Genomic DNA, 17,392 nt, shown 5'->3' with positions numbered 1-17,392 from the left:
TCTCCTCAATGCCTGATTTCTTTCCACTCTTCTTCAGTACTCTCTTTGTTTACTTTGAGATTTATCCTAGGATTCATTCTTGATTCTCTTGGTCTCTGTTTCTCACTATTTCTTACCCCCATATCCAGTGAGTCAAGTCATTTCTCTCCAATTCTCTCCTTTCCTACAATCGACATCCTAATTCAGGCCTTTCCCCACACATTACTCCTTTTATAAAATATTTTAGGATTCCTAATAGTTTCTTTCTAGATTCTCCCTCTTCAACTGTCCTTCCTTAGCACAAAGACCTGATTCCCTGGCTCAGAAACTTTTATTGATTATATTATTTCTAGAAGAAAAAACAAAACCTTTAGCCTTTTTGTTTCCCATTCCACAATCTGACTCCAACCTACTTTTCTAGATTTATTTACTTACATTACAACCAAAGTTTAGATTCCCCAAATATTTCACCTTCCATTTCTATACTTTCACTTATGCTTGGAACATACTAAGTCCTTAGCTTGGTCCTCCCAGAGCCTTTAACTTCCAAGTTCAGTTTAGGGCCCATCTTCTCTGAATCTTTCCTTAATAACTGCAATTAGTGTTCTCTTCCTTCTCAGATTGAATTGTATTTAACTTATTTGTGTATTCATGTTCTGCTTCCCTATTAGAATGCATACCCCTTGAGGTCAAAGACTTTTTTTTTTCTTTTGGTCTTTGTATCTCCAGGACTAACACACTGTACCTTGCATCTAGTAGGAACTTTATAATTGTTTTTTTTTTTTTGAGAAAGGTGAAGGAGAAATGAACCAGAAATGAACTGGAAGATAACTAGTCAGATTTTAATAGTGTTTTTCTCATAGGAATCACACATAATGTCATTTTGGATAAGTCCTTACTGGTTGGCATTGAAGGTGCTCTCCTGGGCAGGTAGGTACTAATCATTTGAAATGGGTCTATAGTTTCTGATTTGATAAAACTATGAGAAATATTTAAATATGTTAGAATAAATGAGTTTATTTTCTCCCATTTATTTTTTACATTTTATATGATCTTTGTGCTATTTTGTTCTCCTTTCTTTTCACCCCTTCCTCCATCCCTTTTTTTTTTTTAATTTATATATGAGGAGCTCTCTGGTAAGGAATACTCTATACAACTCAGCAACTTAAACTAGTAGTCAAATTTGTCCATGCCATGGAATGATTACTAAATCATTGGATGACAGATTCAGAATTCACATTAGACTCATATGCCAAAATGAAATGTAATGGAAGTAAATTATGGAAAATGGAAATAGTTCAGAAACAAAAAATTAAGAGGTATGACTAGACATCATCTTTTTCTTTTTTTTTTCCCCTTCATATCTAGAACACAGGTGGTCAAACTACCTTTGAGGGATTGTGTCCAGTCCTTACATTCTTTAGGAAGGAGCATCTTGAATGCTTCTAGTCTATATTATTATCAGCGCATTCAAATAAAGTTGATTATCACTATAATGGTCAATATTCTAATTAAGTTCTGCCACAAGGAGACTATTGGTGATACCAGGAGATATTTAGTTTCACTTTTTTCCCCTTCAAGTAGGAATTGACATGATGGTGGCAAGTTTATAGTGTTATTTTTGTCATTTTAAATCTTTTGTGTATTTGATGCTACTGGATAATTTCTTTTCAATAATAATTTTAAAAACTTTGACATGCATCTGTGATTTATTTTTATCATTAAGTTAGATTACCTGTGTATTTAGTTATTATATTTATGCTGCTTATGCTTAAATATTTATTTAGTCATAATTTTTCTCTGGACCTTCAGTCTAACATCTCTATTGGACATCTTGAAGTGGATGTCCAGTAGACATTTTAAACTCATGTTTAAAATAGAGTTCCTTTTTTCCCCAATTTTGCACTTTACTATTAATGTTGAGGGGTGCCACTATCCTCTTATTCATTGGGCTCCCAATACTTACTCTTACCCTCCTATATCTAATTTGTTGCACTCTCCTGTTGATTTTTGCCTTTCTAATTATTATAGTACTCTTCCAATTGTTCTCCTTGCCTCAAGTCTTTCTCTACTCTAGTTTTCCTAAAGTATATTACCACCAGGGGCTCCCTGTCACCACCAGGATCAAATAGAAAGCCTTTGGCATTCAAAGCCTTAAATAGTTTGGTGCCCTTCTAACTTTTCAGTCTTCCTCTATGATGTTCAGTGTCACTGGCTTCCTTGTATCTCCTCCAAAGTTTCTCTGCCTCTGGTCTGGCTTTATTTCTACTCAGCTCTCCACCTCCTGACTTCTCTGGCTTACTTCAGGCCCCAGCTAAAATTCCACATTTCTCTGGAATCCTTTCCTGATCCTTCTTAATGCTAGTGAGGATCTTCTGCTGATTATTCCCCAATTCATCCTGTATTTTCTTTTACAGGGTAAATTGCTCAGCTTTGCCTCTTTCATTATAATGTGAGCTCTAGAGGGCAGGGATTGGCTTTACCTTTCTATGTATCCTTTACACACATCATAAATGCAAAATAAATGCTTAGGAACAGGCTAGATTATTATGGCATTGAATGAATGAAAGGTCTTCTTGCATACTTATTATGTGCTAACCACAAAAGCAAAGACAGTCCTTGCTCTCAGGAGCTTGTATTTGAATGAGTGAGAGAACTCATAGTGGGGAATGGCTGGCCAGGAGGAAAAGATTTCTGACTGGGAAAGTTATAAAAGTGGGGAATGGATCCTTAGGGAAGTTGATATTTGACTATGGTTCTAACAGTGGATGATAGAGGGGGACAACAGAAACTGGGTAGCTTCCTGAGACAGACTAATTTTTGTGCTCCAGTTTTTCTAATCTTCTTTCTGGTTTTTTTTTAGTACATACAACCCTTTATTCTGCCAATCTTGTGGACTTTCTGTGGGCTTCAGACTTTACTCTACATATGCTGCCTTTTCTGACTTGAAGGGTCTTTTCTGCCTTTTTAAGAACAGCATTGTCTGGTAAGTAGACTTTAATTTTTATTAAATAGATGCGACATTAAGAGGATGGGTTTTTTTGCTTTGGGATAATGTTAAAGAACTGAATTTAGAACAGAGACTATGACCATTTGTATGGCAAATAGTACTGAATACAACTATTCTTATAGCAAGGAAATCTTGGACATTTTAACGAGTCAGAATAATTCCTAAATACTTTTCTTTGCAAATAGCCTCAGAAGATATCTCTTGCTGTTTTTAATAGTGCAAAGAAGAGAAGTGCAGTGCTTTGTAAACCTTAAAGAACTACATAAATACTATCTATCATTTTTCTTCAACTATCATTATTAAAGAAACCAATTTATCTATTCTATGTAGTTGACTCCCATTTGAGCGTATTAGCTCTAAACATTGAATGGGGAGAAAATTTTAGCTTTATTTTTGCCCAATCCATTCTTTAATGACATCCTATTTGGTAGCCATTAAAAAACACAGGATTCCTATAGTTTCTTTCCATCAAGGAGCTCAGGATAGTATAATCTGGTTGTATTACAGTCTGGAAACTTGATGATCAGTTTCTAATTTCTGCCGTTAATGAAATTTCTTTTTAAAATTAAGCATTTAAAGAGCACTAGATTAAGAATCAGAAATAACTAGATTCTAGTCCTGGCCTTTCCCCAAATAGTAGAGCCTTTGGCAAGTCATTCTGTGGGTCACCTTAATTTCTGTATCTATATACTGACAGGGTTGGGTCAAATAGGCTTCTTTTTTTTTTTTTTTTTTAAAGGTTTGTGCAAGGCAAATAGGGTTAAGTGGCTTGCTTAAGGCCACACAGCTAGGTAATTATTAAGTATCTGAGGTGGGATTTGAACTCAGGTACTCCTGACTCCAGGGCCAGTGCTATATCCACTGCGCCACCTAGCAGCCCCTCAGATAGCCTTTAAACAGTCTCTTGCATCTCTAAAATTCTGTATGACTCCTGTCTAGAAAAAGGAAATTCAACTCTTAATACAGTCTAGTAATAATATAGTTGACTTTTTATCTTGGTAAAATAAGAAATAACTGAAATTTACATAACACTTCAGTAGTATTTTAAAATTTGCAAAGTACTTTTCTCACAATAACCTTTTGAGGTAGGTAGTACAAATATTATTGTTGTTATTTTACAGATGAGGTAACTGATATTGATGAACAGTTAGATGATTTGTCCTGGTCACAAAATTAAAGTCTGAAGCAGGATTTAAACCCAAATCTCTTGATTCTAAATCCAGAACTATAATCAACTGCACTATGTGACCTCTTATAGAATTTGTGCAATGCCAATAATGTGACCCATTTTTATAGAACTTAGTAGTTTTCTGCAGAAATATAGAAAGTAGGCAGGGTGCAGTGGAAATACCTTTTCCTGGTGGAACCTGCTCTTGGGGGTGCCTATCTAAAACCCTGCAGTAGTAGGTATTACAGATATAATCCTTTTCATTTGAAGAAATTGAGTCTCAGAGAGGTTAAATGACTTGTAGAGGTCATATATTGAATTAGTATCCAGTCTATGATAGAACCCAAGCCTCCTCTGAGACCAATATTCTGGAGTTCTAAGCCTAAACCTTTGCAGGAAGGCTAATGCCATCACAATAGAATGAGCAGGCGTAGAAAGGTGATCAGAAGGAGCAGCCATGCCATTCTGAAAGAGAGGAAGAGACCTTGTCCAAAAGAAAAATATAGTCAGGAGCGATATAAGGGGAAAAATTTTTTTAAATCCTTTTCCCTCTCCCCCAACACCCCAACAGCAATCACCAAAAACAACCAAATGAGAGTACATTCTCACATTTCTACTAGCCTTTAGGTAGAAAATTCATAGGTCAGCTGTAATCCAGTCACTTTATGATTGTGCTTCAGGGTTTACTTTCTTTCATTTAGTGCTTTGACCAGATAGGGTTGGGGTTGGCTGCAGAGTAGTTACTAAGTAATAATAAGAATTTTATTTTATTCTTGTTTTATATTAACTTATGTAATATTTTATATTACATGTTTTCATTAGAATCACTTAAAGTTAATTATAATTTCTCATAAACCACTAATTTGATAGATTACTTCAGTTTCAATTTATAAAAATCATTTATAATTTTATAGAGGAGCCAAAGCTAAACTGAAAGACAAAAATTAGGCAACAGTTTCTTTGAAAGTAAATGGATTATGGTACCGACCCTGGAGTCAGGAGTACCTGGGTTCAAATCCGGTCTCAGACGCTCAATAATTACCTAGCAGTGTGGCCTTGGGCAAGCCACTTAACCCCATTTGCCTTGCAAAAACCTAAAAAAAACCCAAACAAAACAGAACAGAAAAAGCGAAAATAAATGGATTATTCTAAATGTTTTAAGACTCTTGTTTTAAATCAGATGGTGCTCTGAACCTTCATTTTTATGATGCTTTCAAGGTTTAAAGACATTTTCCTCTCAAAATCTCTGCAGTTGCTATTATCCTTGGCATTTGAAGAAACTGAGTCTCAGAGAGATTAAATAACTTGTCCAGGTCATCTAATGAATTGGTGTCCAGACAATAAATGAACCCAAGCTTCCTTTGAGTCTAGTGCTCTTTTTTTTTTTTAAAGGATTTTGCAAGGCAAATGGGGTTAAGTGGCTTGCCCAAGGCCACACAGCTAGGTTATTATTGAGCGTCTGAGACCGGATTTGAACCCAGGTACTCCTGACTCCAGGGTCGGTGCTTTATCCACTGCCACCTAGCTGCCCCTAGTGCTCTTTTCTACAACATGCTGTTTCTCACTGAAAAAAAAAAGGTACTTAAAAATTTTAAGAACATAATCCTTAGATAATTTTACACAAAAATTGCTATTTTAGTGAACTTTGAAACTGCAAAGATATTTTCCCCTATAGTTATAGTGAAAAGGTTTCCAACTCAGTCTATTGAAGCCTTAATATACCTGAATTAAGATGCTGGACTTATTGCACTGTACAACCTACTCACTGAGTGTAGCAGTGCTTCTATTGGAAGTAGCTTTCAGAGATGCCAGAAATATATCTCCCCTAACATTGCAGTAATTTGAAAACAAAGACAGCTTCTCCCCATTTCAGTCTTCACTTACCTGGTGTTAGTAGACATTATAAACTTTAGGACCAGGAATACCCACATTGACAGAAAGCTGTTAAGATCCAGAATGGGAGGAGAGGGGGCATCCTGAGAGTTGATAATAAGAAGAGTGACTACTTGCCTGGTGCCACTAATTATACCTGGGTTTCTTTGTTTCAAATGATCCTGGGAATTACCCATACTTGATTCTTTTTCCACTATTGCCACACTTTATTTCCCACCACCTGGGTTTCACTATTTCATTATCTGTTGCTTGACAGAAATTTCTCTTTATCTCTACTATGACCTTGTTTTTCTACCTCTTCTGTTTTCTTATTTATGGTGGAAATCAGTTGTGATGTGGGATTTAGTCCACATAAATTAGTTTTGTAGGCAATGTTATTAAAGTATACTTTATTAAGTGGAGGAAACTAATACTGATGACTTATCTGTGTTGTTACAGCTACCTTCTAAAAACAAAATCAATAGTAAATGCATCTGAAATGGAGTTTCCTATTAAGCATCTAAATGATCAAATTTCAAAGGTAAATTTTCATTTATTGAATGTCCTTTTTAAAATATAATTCTCTTGATAATTTGCACTAATAGAAATGGATATCAGGTGGATAGAATTGAAATTTAAATATTAGATGCCCTCTCTATGACTGTGTTAGAAGTTGGAGGTACAAAATAAAAAATAAAAAAATCATTAAAGCATATGTTCTATCCAGGGTATACAGCAGCTACACATATAAAAAAAAGATATAGGAAAGTAGAGGTGGTGGTTCTAGAGCTTGAAGAAAGCTAAGGATTCTTGGAGTCTGAGATAAGGAGTACATTTAATGCAGAGTATACAGTCTATCTAAAGGAATGAGAAGTAGGAGATGGAATATTGAATTGAAGGAAATGCTGACAGACTAGCTTGACCAGAATATAGGTTGTGTTGGGGGGAGGGGTTGCAAGGCAGTGGGGTCAAGTGACTTGCCCAAGGTCACATAGCTAAGTAAGTATTGAGTGTCTGAGGCTGGATTTGAATTTGGGTGCTCCTGACTTAAGGGTCAATGCTGTTTCCACTGTGCCACCTAGCTGCTCCAAGAACATAGTTTGTAAAGGTGATATAGAGTGACACAGAGTAGAATGAAATGTTTGGTAGGGCAAGTTTATTTTTGTAGGGTTGTAGGTTCCTAGCTCTTGAATGAGAAGATTGTATTTTGCCCTAGAAGAAACTGAAGGTTTTTAAACTAGGAAATAATATGGACAAAACATGATCTCAGACAGACAGTGACTGGCAAACTCATTGCCCTCTTACTTTATCCACTCAGAAATTGGGAGAAGAGCCAGTTGATGGGATAAGAGTTAGGGAAGATCCCTACCCTCTGGGGGGGGGGGTCCTTTGAGGAGCACAGCATAGGTGAAAGAGATAGGGGAGTTATCCTTTTTAGTTTGCTGCTCCATATGCTGAGGCAGATGTGGAAGCAATAGGGAATCAGGGGCAGATAAGTAAGTGCATAATGTTTCCGGGATGAATTTTGATCTTTTTTTGTTTTTGTTTTGCAAGGCAATGGTGTAAAGTGAATTGCTCAAGGTCACACAGCTAGGTAATTATTAAGTGTCTGAGGCTGAATTTGAACTCAGATCCTCCTGACTCCAGGGCCAGTACTCTATCCACTGCGCTACCTAGCCACCCCTTGAACTTTGATCCTTTAGTTGTTTTTTTTTTTGCAAGGCGAATGGGGTTAAGTGGCTTGCCCAAGACCACACAGCTAGGTAATTATTAAGTGTCTGAGATCAGATTTGAACCCAGGTTCTCCTGACTCCAGGGCTGGTGCTTTATCCACTGCGCCACCTAGCCACCCCCCCTAGACATTACCTTTCAAACTGAACTAACATTTAGATGGCGATCTCTGTATTCTTAGAAGTGTAGATATACTTACCTAGTACCTCGAAACTCAACATTTTTTTTTAAATAAACTCAACATTTCTGATAGATGTGAGTCCCATAAGGCACAAGCCCTCCTCTATTTCCATTAGCAGCATTTCTTAAGGTTCTGAGAGTTCTACAGTGACAGATGATGACTGATGTTTATATCCTTAGGAATTGGACTGAATACATGCTTCTTCCTGGTCTGAGTGTGGATCAGATATTTAGTTCCCAGTCTTTAGATACTCAAGCTCCTTATCTCTGATGGATATATTTCCGCTGATAACCCACAATCTTGTGTATTTCTTTGAAATATATTTTTGAATTTTTGTTCAAACCTAGAAATTTTTACTTCAGCCAACAGTCCAATAAAACTCCATTATACATTCTTTCTCTTTCTATGTTTGGCAAAAAAAATCTCCTTATATTTGAAACTGAAGAATCATGAGTTTATAAATTTTAAACCCTCTATTGTGAATTAACCAAGACTCTGCTTATCTGGATTATCCAGGCTTAAAAATATATGTATCTAACTGAAAATAGATCTTGCCTAAGTTTGAAGATTCTTTATGACTTTTTAAAAAATTCTGTTGCTATTATAGTTAATTTAAATTCTTTGTTATCTCTAATATAAACAATGAAACATTTGTGAGATATTAAGGCTTTGATTATTTTGAAAAATAATAGTAACTAGTTCCTACAAAAGTAAGGGAGAAAAAATTCTCATGTCCAGGGGCAGGAAAATAGTTGAGTAAACTGGTATGTCAGGGGAATGGAATATTATTTCACTAAAAATAATGATAAAATTGCATCTTACAATAAATAGGTGAAAACTTAGGAAGTAATATAGAGAAAAGATACATTTGGAAAAATTTACTGAAAATAAGATTGTGTCATTATATTGTGCTTCAGTGGCGTTTCGGTTTTATAGTATAAAATAAAAATTGTGTAAATCTTGTGCAAATCCACAGATCTGATAGACAATTTAAGTCTTGAAAGAGTATATTGCCAGTGATCTATCTTAAATGTAAACATGCTCTTTTGTCACCAGATAGCTGAATTTTTTGGATTACTGTTTTCTTTCTAGCTGAAAGAGAAGATTGTGATGATGGACTCAAACTTAACAACAATAATTCAGGAGCTGAAGACAGTCATATATAGACCACAGGATGTAGAACTAGATTAACATTTGAATCAGAAACAAATGTGTAAGAGTAGGTTCATCCTGTACTGTGATCTCAGCAAGTTTTATGATGCCTGGTATCCTATCTTGATTTTGGATGATTTCTGGGACATGAAAAAGCATATTCTCCAAGTCTTCCTTCTTTTCTGGCTAACCAGATGCATTGATAAATTTCAGCTGCAAAGTAATGAGGTAAGGAGAAAGCTTTGAAAAACTGGGAGTATACATCAGGATTCAAGTTTTAAAAAGTACCATTTTTTACCAAGTAAGCTTATTGAAACTTTCCTCTCCATGTTGACCATGGTGCTTCAGAATTCATGAATCTCTAAAAAATTTTTCTTACCTATGAATCTTTACTTTTTTTGAGATACTAAGTTATTAAAAGAATTTGGAGAAAATTTGTGATGTGCTATGTATTTAATATTACAAATAATGGACATTTTTACTAGTCATTAAACAATTAAATATGTGCCAGGCACTGTGTTAACTTCTGGGAATGCAAAGAATGGCAGAAAGAGTTCCTGTTCTCAAGTAGCTCATGGTCTCAAGTGAGAGAAAACAAGCCAACAATGTACAAACAAGCTATATAAACGATATATTAGAACAACAGAGGGGAGGTACTAGCATCAGGAAAGAAAAGTAAAGGCTTTCTGTAGTTGTTTAGAGGGTGAGATTGACTTGGAACTTGAGGGAAGTCAGGGAAGTCCAGAGGGAGAACATTCCAGACATGGGGGACATTCCAAGCCTTGGGTAAGGCAGAGATGACTTACTTAGTAAAATTTAGGTAAGATAAACTGTATGAGACTGGCTAATAAGCTGAAAGACATAGTTAAGTTGTTATAACATTTGGCTGAATGTGTTAGGATGAAATTTAATAGGAGTAAAGTCTTAGACTTGTGTTCAAATAAATGACTTGATAATCTAAAAACGATGTGGGTTTTAATTCAACTAACATTAAGTGCATAGAGACTTTGTTACAAGATGGTTGAGTGCTGAGCATACAATATAAATATCTCATACCTGCCCCTCAAGGAACTTTTGTATTGCTGGGAGGTAATGATATGTACCAAACAGAAGAGAAAAAGAGCATGCATGGTATCAGGGAAAGCTTCATACAGCAGTGGGCTGTATTTTAGAAGGGTAGAGAGGAGAAGGGAAAGAATTCCAGGTGTTTTCAGTTTGGTTGACACAGTTCTTTAAAGGATTAATGTATAAATAAGGCTGGAAAAATAGATGGAATCTGGATTGGAGAGGATTTTCAATGCCAGACTCAGGTTAACCTCTGTATTTTTTCAGCAGTTCAGTATGAGTAAACAACACAGTATGATAGTTTCATAAGCTGTGTGATCTTTTTCTTCATTGAGATGATGTGTCCAGGACTAGGGAAATAGCAGTTCTACTTTACCTAGTCCAAACTGCACTTGTAAGATCATATTTAATTTTTTTAATTTAATTTTTATCTTTATTTTTTGTTATTTTTATTTTCAGTTCTAAATTCTCTCTCTCCCCACACCCTCCGCCACCCTTTGAAAAAAGCAAAAAATTGGGGTATTTAGGTGATGCAATGAATAGAGCATGAGACCCAGAGTCAGGAGGACCTGAGTTCACATCTGGCCTCAAACAGTTGTTTAATAATTGCCTAGCTGTGTGGCTTTGGGCAAGTCACTTAACCACATTGCCTTAAATAAATAAAAAATTTAAAAAAAGGCAAAAAAACCCCATTTTATATGTATGAAGTCATACAAAGCATTTCTATAGTCATGTTGCAAAAAAATATAATGATGAAGGAAAAATCAAATACTTCAAGCAACCATTCTCTGGAAGTCCACGGTATTTTTCATCATGAGTCTTTTGGAATTGTGCATTGTTTGTATTAATCAGAATTATTAAGTCTTTCATAGTTAGTCAGTGTGACAATATTGCTGTAACCAAGTTCTAGTCCTGTTCACTTTCTATCAGCTCATGAGTCTTCCCAGGTTTTTCTAAAACCACCCTCTTCATTTCTCTTAGCACAATAATATTCCATCATATTTGTATATCATAACTTGTTGAGCCATTTCCCAATTGATGGGCATCTCCTTAGTTTCCAGTTCTGTCCCACTACAAAAGGAAGTTACAAATATTTTTGTATATACAAATCATTTTATCTTTTTTTTTTCTTTGATCTTCTTGGCTTATAGTCCTTGTAGAGATATTGCTCAGTCAAAAGGTATGTAGTTTTATCACCCTTTGAGTGTAGTTTCAAATTGTTCTCCAGTGCAATAGTGTACTGTTTTGTGGAAAAATCTTTTCTAGTATTTGTCATTTTTTTCCTGTCAGTGTGAAGCAATATCATATAGTTGTTTTAATGTGAATTTCTCTAATTTTTACAGTAGCTTTGATTTCTTCTGAAAATTGCCTGATCATTTTAACCTTTTTATAAATTGGGGAACTATTTTTATAAATTTGGTTCAGTTCTCTATATTTGAGAATTGAGACCTTTATCAGAGAAATTTTTTGCAAACTTTCCCTCCATTTCCTGATTTTCTTCAAATTTTAGCTATATTTTGTCCAAAATCTTATAAATTTAATGTAATCAAAATATTTTTGTGTTTAGTTTTGAGAAGCACACTAATGAACTGTGATGTCCATGATAGGGCTACTATAATGGGAAATGCTGGATGATCAGTTGAAGTAGGGTTCTGTAATCTAGAGCAAAGACTTAGTGAGAGATTAGATTTGTTCTTGGACACAAGGCAGAATTGAAAGGAATAGACTTGCAGATGATTAAAAGTGGATTTTGTTCATAATGCCCTTTTACATTCTAAAATCTGTTCCCATTTTATTTTTCTGATGACATCAACTGTTTCATTAAAATAAATAAATCTTTTATGTTCCAAGTGTTGTGCCATTGTGAAAATAGCATTGAACTTAAAATCAGAAGACAACTCTATGCTCTGCTCCATTAACCATCAAATGGAGACAGGAATGACTTTTACTATCTACCTTACAGGAATATTGTTATGAAAGTACTTCATTAATAATACCATGTGATTGTGAACTATTCATATAGGTGGTACTGTCAAGTCTATCAAATGTCTTTTTCTTTTGGTTTTTGCAAGGCAGTGGGGTTAAGTGACTTGCTCATGGTCACATAACTAAGTAAGCATTAAATATCTGAGGCTGGATTTGAACCCAGGTCCTCCTGACTCCAGGGCTGGTGTTCTATTCGCTGACCCACCTAACTGCCTCCCAACAAGTATTTCTTAAGAGCCTACTTATGTGCGAGAACATTCTGGGGGTTATGGAGAATGACAAAAATCTGATCCCTGCCTTCAAGCATAAGCTTCTAATGGGAAAGATAACATTCAATATATGCAATGCAAATGGAAGGAAATTTCAGAGGAAAGACCCTTGCCATGAATGGGATACTAAAAACAGCTTGCTGTGGAAGTTGGGATTTGAGCTTTATCTTTCCAGAAGCCCAAATACTTCAATTAACCCAGGAGGCAGAGGTGAGGAAAATTATTCTCAGCCTGGAAGACAGGCATCAAGAGGGATGGAGCATCATTCTCAAGGAATGGTAACAAGTCTAGGTGTAAGAAAATAGAAAGTTAAATGTCATGATGTATGATTCTCATAGTGATGAGTTGATTGGGTAGGGGCTGTGTGCTTTAGGAAAATTATTTTGGTGCCTGAGCAAGTGATTGGAATGGACCAGAGAAAGAAAACTATAAGGGAATTGACCAGAAGGCAATTTCATTAGTTCACAGGGATGAGGAAGGTTCACACTAATCTGGTGGCTGTGACTAGAAGTGGACGAATAGGAGATATTGTTAAGTTAGAAATGACAAATATATTCATCAAGGAAATGGATAAAGCATTTAGAGTATTTACACTATAGGCATGCAACTGCTTTACAAATATTAATTCATTCACCAGTAACCGGGTAAGGTAGTGCCTTTATCCCCATCTTTTACAGTTCAGGAAATTGAGGTGGGGGACTCGCCCAGGGTCATACAGTATCTGAGGTCATATTGGAATTCAAGTTTTCCTAAGTTCTGGCCCTGGAGTTGTATCCATTTTTTTTTAGGTTGTTGCAAGGCAAATGGGGTTAAGTGGCTTGCCCAAGGCCATACAGCTAGGTAATTATTAAGTGTCTGAGACCGGATTTGAACCCAGGTACTCCTGACTCCAAGGCCAGTGCTTTATCCGCTACGCCACCTAGCTGCCACTTAATACCACTTAATTTCATCAATAGATTGGACATGTAGGGTGTAGCTAGTCAGCTAGAGATGGGTAAATTTGGGTGACTAGATGGTAGAATCCTTGGTAATGGGGAAGTCTGGAGAGAGGAGGTATGTAAATATATTCCATTCCTTGAGTCATCTTGTTCTTTAGGAATTTTCTTCTGACTTTTCCATTTCCCAAAGCTGCCCACTCACCTTTTCACAATCATTTGTAGGGTACCCATTCCAAGTAACATGACAGAGTCAAGTTTCAGTGCATTCTCAGCCCATGCTGCTTTATTGCTAAAAACCAAAAACAACCCCAAAAATTTCCTACATAGTTGCAGAGTTTCCAACTTAAGTATTTAAAAACAGTTCCTTTTTATTCCCTCAAAAGAACAAATCTCTTCTTCAAACTCCCAAAGATGCATAGATACATAATAGCAAGCTGCCTTTTGCAAAATTTCAGGTATACATAATGAGAAATTCTAACAAGATTACCTTGTAAACTATAACTGTGCAATGGAGTAGAGATTACAGTGCTGCAGAAGCATACATTAAGTACTCTTCCCTGCACTAAAGAAAGTCAACATAATACATAAAATAGGTGAAGTGAGCTCTTCAGGATAGGGTTTTTTTTCTACTCTAATGCCAAAACATTTTATTTTCTATGGAAGAGTACAAACAAATGAAACGCAGCTTTAAGAACATGAGTTACTTAAAAGATTATCATGCCCTGCTCCAATTTCTTTGATTTTTTTCCCCCTACTTCTCCCCATCCCTAGAAAAAACCCAAAACAACCCAACATTTCAACAGTGGTGCAGAACACATGACTGTTTTCAAGGGAAATAAATCTATTTAGAAGGAAAGTCTTCTGTTCACGAGCTTTTGTTTCTAAAGAATAATTTAAGAGTTTCTTGATAAAATTAAAGGAGTTGCATATACCAATATTTATTACTCCCTTTTAGAGGATTAATGAAGATTGATGATTGGTGTATTCTTAAGCCAAGATGAATAAACATTTAATTTTCCAATTTGATTTCACAGATAATTTTATGAATAAGTGGCTGAGAAAAATTGTAAAGATTCTTGTAGGGCTTTTGAAGTAATCCCTAGAAGTATAAGTGATAAAGCAAACAAGAATCACAGACTAAAGAGGTGACTATAAACTTGTAATTCTTTCCAGAAAGGTTATCCTTCTTAAATTAGCATAACCTCACTTTATTTGTAGTAGGGCTTAATCTTGACACTGTTGGAAAAACTCCATTTTCCAAGTTAAAGGATAAAAGTAACATTAACTGAATCTCTCATTTCATTCTTAGCCAGTTTATCCCCCTTAAATGAGGAAGTTAGTAGTAAATCTATATAATAAAATAAGGATGTGTAAATTCACCTTGAGGAGCAAGAATTCTTTATGGAGTTTAATTGGACTGACTGATTAGACCATTAAGGGTAAATAATTTTGTGTCTCTGGCTCTAAAAACCTATTTCAAGTCACATAAATTCAAAAATACATCAATAAAACAACAGAGAAATAAAATTACAGATGTAACAGTATTTTCAGGTTAGTTCCTGCAAAGCGGAACAGTCTCCTTTGCTGCAGGGAGCCATTTTTATTGCTGGTACAATTCAGTACAGCTGGCTAAGTGGCTAAAATTACCTAAAAACACTGTATTAAAAAGCTACCAAACACCTGAAATGTGTGCACTGTGCTTATTGATTTTATTCACCTCCAAAGCACTAGTTTTCCTGGGCTTACACTCAGGCCACTTTTGCCTTGTTTAATAGACCCAGTTATTACTTTCTAGGATACAGTTGGGCCTCCTTCCAAAACTCTGCAACTTTCTAATTGCTACAGTTGAGACTACGAAATCATTCATTGACACTACATGCTCCTTAGACCATGCCATTATTTTAAAAAACATGCTTACAGGACTGATATAAACCAGGTAAGAGGCTAAAACGCAAGGCAAGTTCTGCTCCCTCTTTCAAACAGCTTGAGTGCCACGCTGCTGTCCCTGTTCATTTACTAACCTCCCTTTATTGATGGAGGAAAACCATCTTTTTAAGAAAATCAAGAACTGAGGTTTCAAGCAGTAGATTAGTTACTATTGCTTTGTTATATATAAGTGCATATATCAGTAAATTATACACTAGAACTTTAAATCATGCATAATCAGGACTCTAGCTCTGTAAGGCCGGGATCGTGGGCTTTGGGCCACTGCGGCTTGTACAGTCAGCATGCGTTTTTTGCTAAGGCCTCATATGCAGGCCCATGTTCAATAAACATGCAAAGTAAAACCTCTTTGATTCAGAGGGATTAGGAGGCTTAACTAGGGTACATGCAATTTATTTTCACTAAAATAGTTACAAATGAAAGGGAGAAAACTTGGAAATTTTTGGAAAGAAAAAAGTTTTAATCAAGTTCTCTACATGTCTAACCCTGTGATACTTCTGAATGGAAATACAAAGCTAGCAAATAAAAGGTAAAACTTAGGCTCATTTCACCCAGGAAGATGTATGAAAATCTATTCTCTTAAGGGTAGGAATGACATGGCAACAAAAATAAGAACTACCATTAAGAAAAGGAAATATTCAGAGTTATATGGATTTTCCTTGCTAGCTTTTTAATGGGTGTGAGATGATAAAAAGACAATGGTGGTATATTGTGGAGAGCCTTTTGAGTCAAGTGATTTCTTTTACTAACACAAGGAAATTACCTAGACATGTTCCTTACACTCCTGCCCCATACACACTCTGGAAAAATTTAATAGCATAGCTAGTACCATGTAAACTGGTTAAATCTTCAATGCCTTAAAATTTGGTGTAGATCTGTTTTTAAAAACTGCTGTGACAAGGGATCCATTGGACCAAGGTAATTCTAACAGCCAAGAATATTCTAAACAAACCAGAAACTATCTGCCCTTATCAGCAGCAGCAAGAGAATGTAAACTCCTTGAGGGCAAAGACCTCATGCTATTTTGCATAGTATCTAGCCTATTGTAAGTGCATACTTCAGAATTAGTAAGAGCTCACCAATCAATGTGACAGCTACACAAAAAAGCTTATTTGAATACCATCATGCACTGAAGCATCTGGTCAATTTTAGCATTTAGATCTCTATGTAATATGACTGTTCTACAAATTCCTTTATATAGCATAAGTGTACACTTAGCATCACGCCAGATATCTGAAAATTGCTTGGCTATCTGAATGTGTCTAATGGTGACATTAAAGAGAGAGCAACAGGTGCAATCCTGTTGTAAGTTGAGGGATGGTTAATTACTTTAATCTTCTTATCTTTTGGGATCACCAAATAAGGGTATTTTGTTCAAGAGGCATGACTTTCTTGGCTCACCCATCTATCTTGGTATTTTTCTCCCATGTTCACATGTAGGCATATCATGAACCAAGGAAATCTATAACTAGTTTATAATAGAGATGTAGTTATTTTCTAGGCACTAGATGACCAGGATAAATTACTCACATGGACAGGTGGTATGAGATAATAGAAAAATTATCTCAGTCCCCAATGCCCAGTCTTGGCTCCTAAAATAGGAAAGTGTGTTGGAAGGTGGAAAGTTTTCCACATTAGAAGATAAACTGTCAGAGCCATGACGCCTCCATTAAAAATAGGAATAAACAAAAGCAAACAAAAAATTCATATACATAAAGCCTTTCTCACAAGTGTTACTAAGAGTTTTCTTAACCACAAATACAAAAAATGCAAACACCAAATTTAAGTTTTTTTCTTAGTTCTTAAAAAAAATGAATTTAGGAAACAAGGAAAGGAAAAAAAATCTGTTATGGTGGAGCTATTCTCAAAATAAAGTCTCAAGTAGAAAATCTACTTGGAAAGTACTGGTGAGGCTCCCAAATTGCCCCCCAGAAAGAGTTCACCTCAACTACTCCCTCCTGCTATCTGGGAAAATAAATGAGGCTTTTGGCCTCACATAGATATCTCTCTCCATGCATGCATACATATATACATTAACACATACACACATACATACACACACACACACACACACACACACACACACACACACACACA

General features: G+C 35.7%; 1 protein-coding gene across 1 annotated transcript in view; it reads left to right on the top strand.

Annotated features, from left to right (window-relative positions):
- OIP5 (Opa interacting protein 5) overlaps window positions 1–17,392 on the top strand; it is a 19,201-nt gene extending 1,809 nt beyond the window's left edge. Inside the window, exons 2-5 of the mRNA XM_074235131.1 lie at window positions 843–909; window positions 2,843–2,965; window positions 6,489–6,570; window positions 9,034–17,392. Of these exons, the coding sequence (XP_074091232.1) occupies window positions 843–909; window positions 2,843–2,965; window positions 6,489–6,570; window positions 9,034–9,132 (371 nt within the window). The 3' untranslated portion in view covers window positions 9,133–17,392. The remainder of the gene's footprint in view (window positions 1–842; window positions 910–2,842; window positions 2,966–6,488; window positions 6,571–9,033) is intronic.

Source organism: Macrotis lagotis, chromosome 4 (genome assembly GCF_037893015.1).
Source record: "Macrotis lagotis isolate mMagLag1 chromosome 4, bilby.v1.9.chrom.fasta, whole genome shotgun sequence".
NCBI classification, from domain to species: domain Eukaryota; kingdom Metazoa; phylum Chordata; class Mammalia; order Peramelemorphia; family Peramelidae; genus Macrotis; species Macrotis lagotis.
The sequence above is the reverse complement of the archived record's forward strand: the minus strand, read 5'-3'. Positions and strand labels throughout refer to the sequence as shown.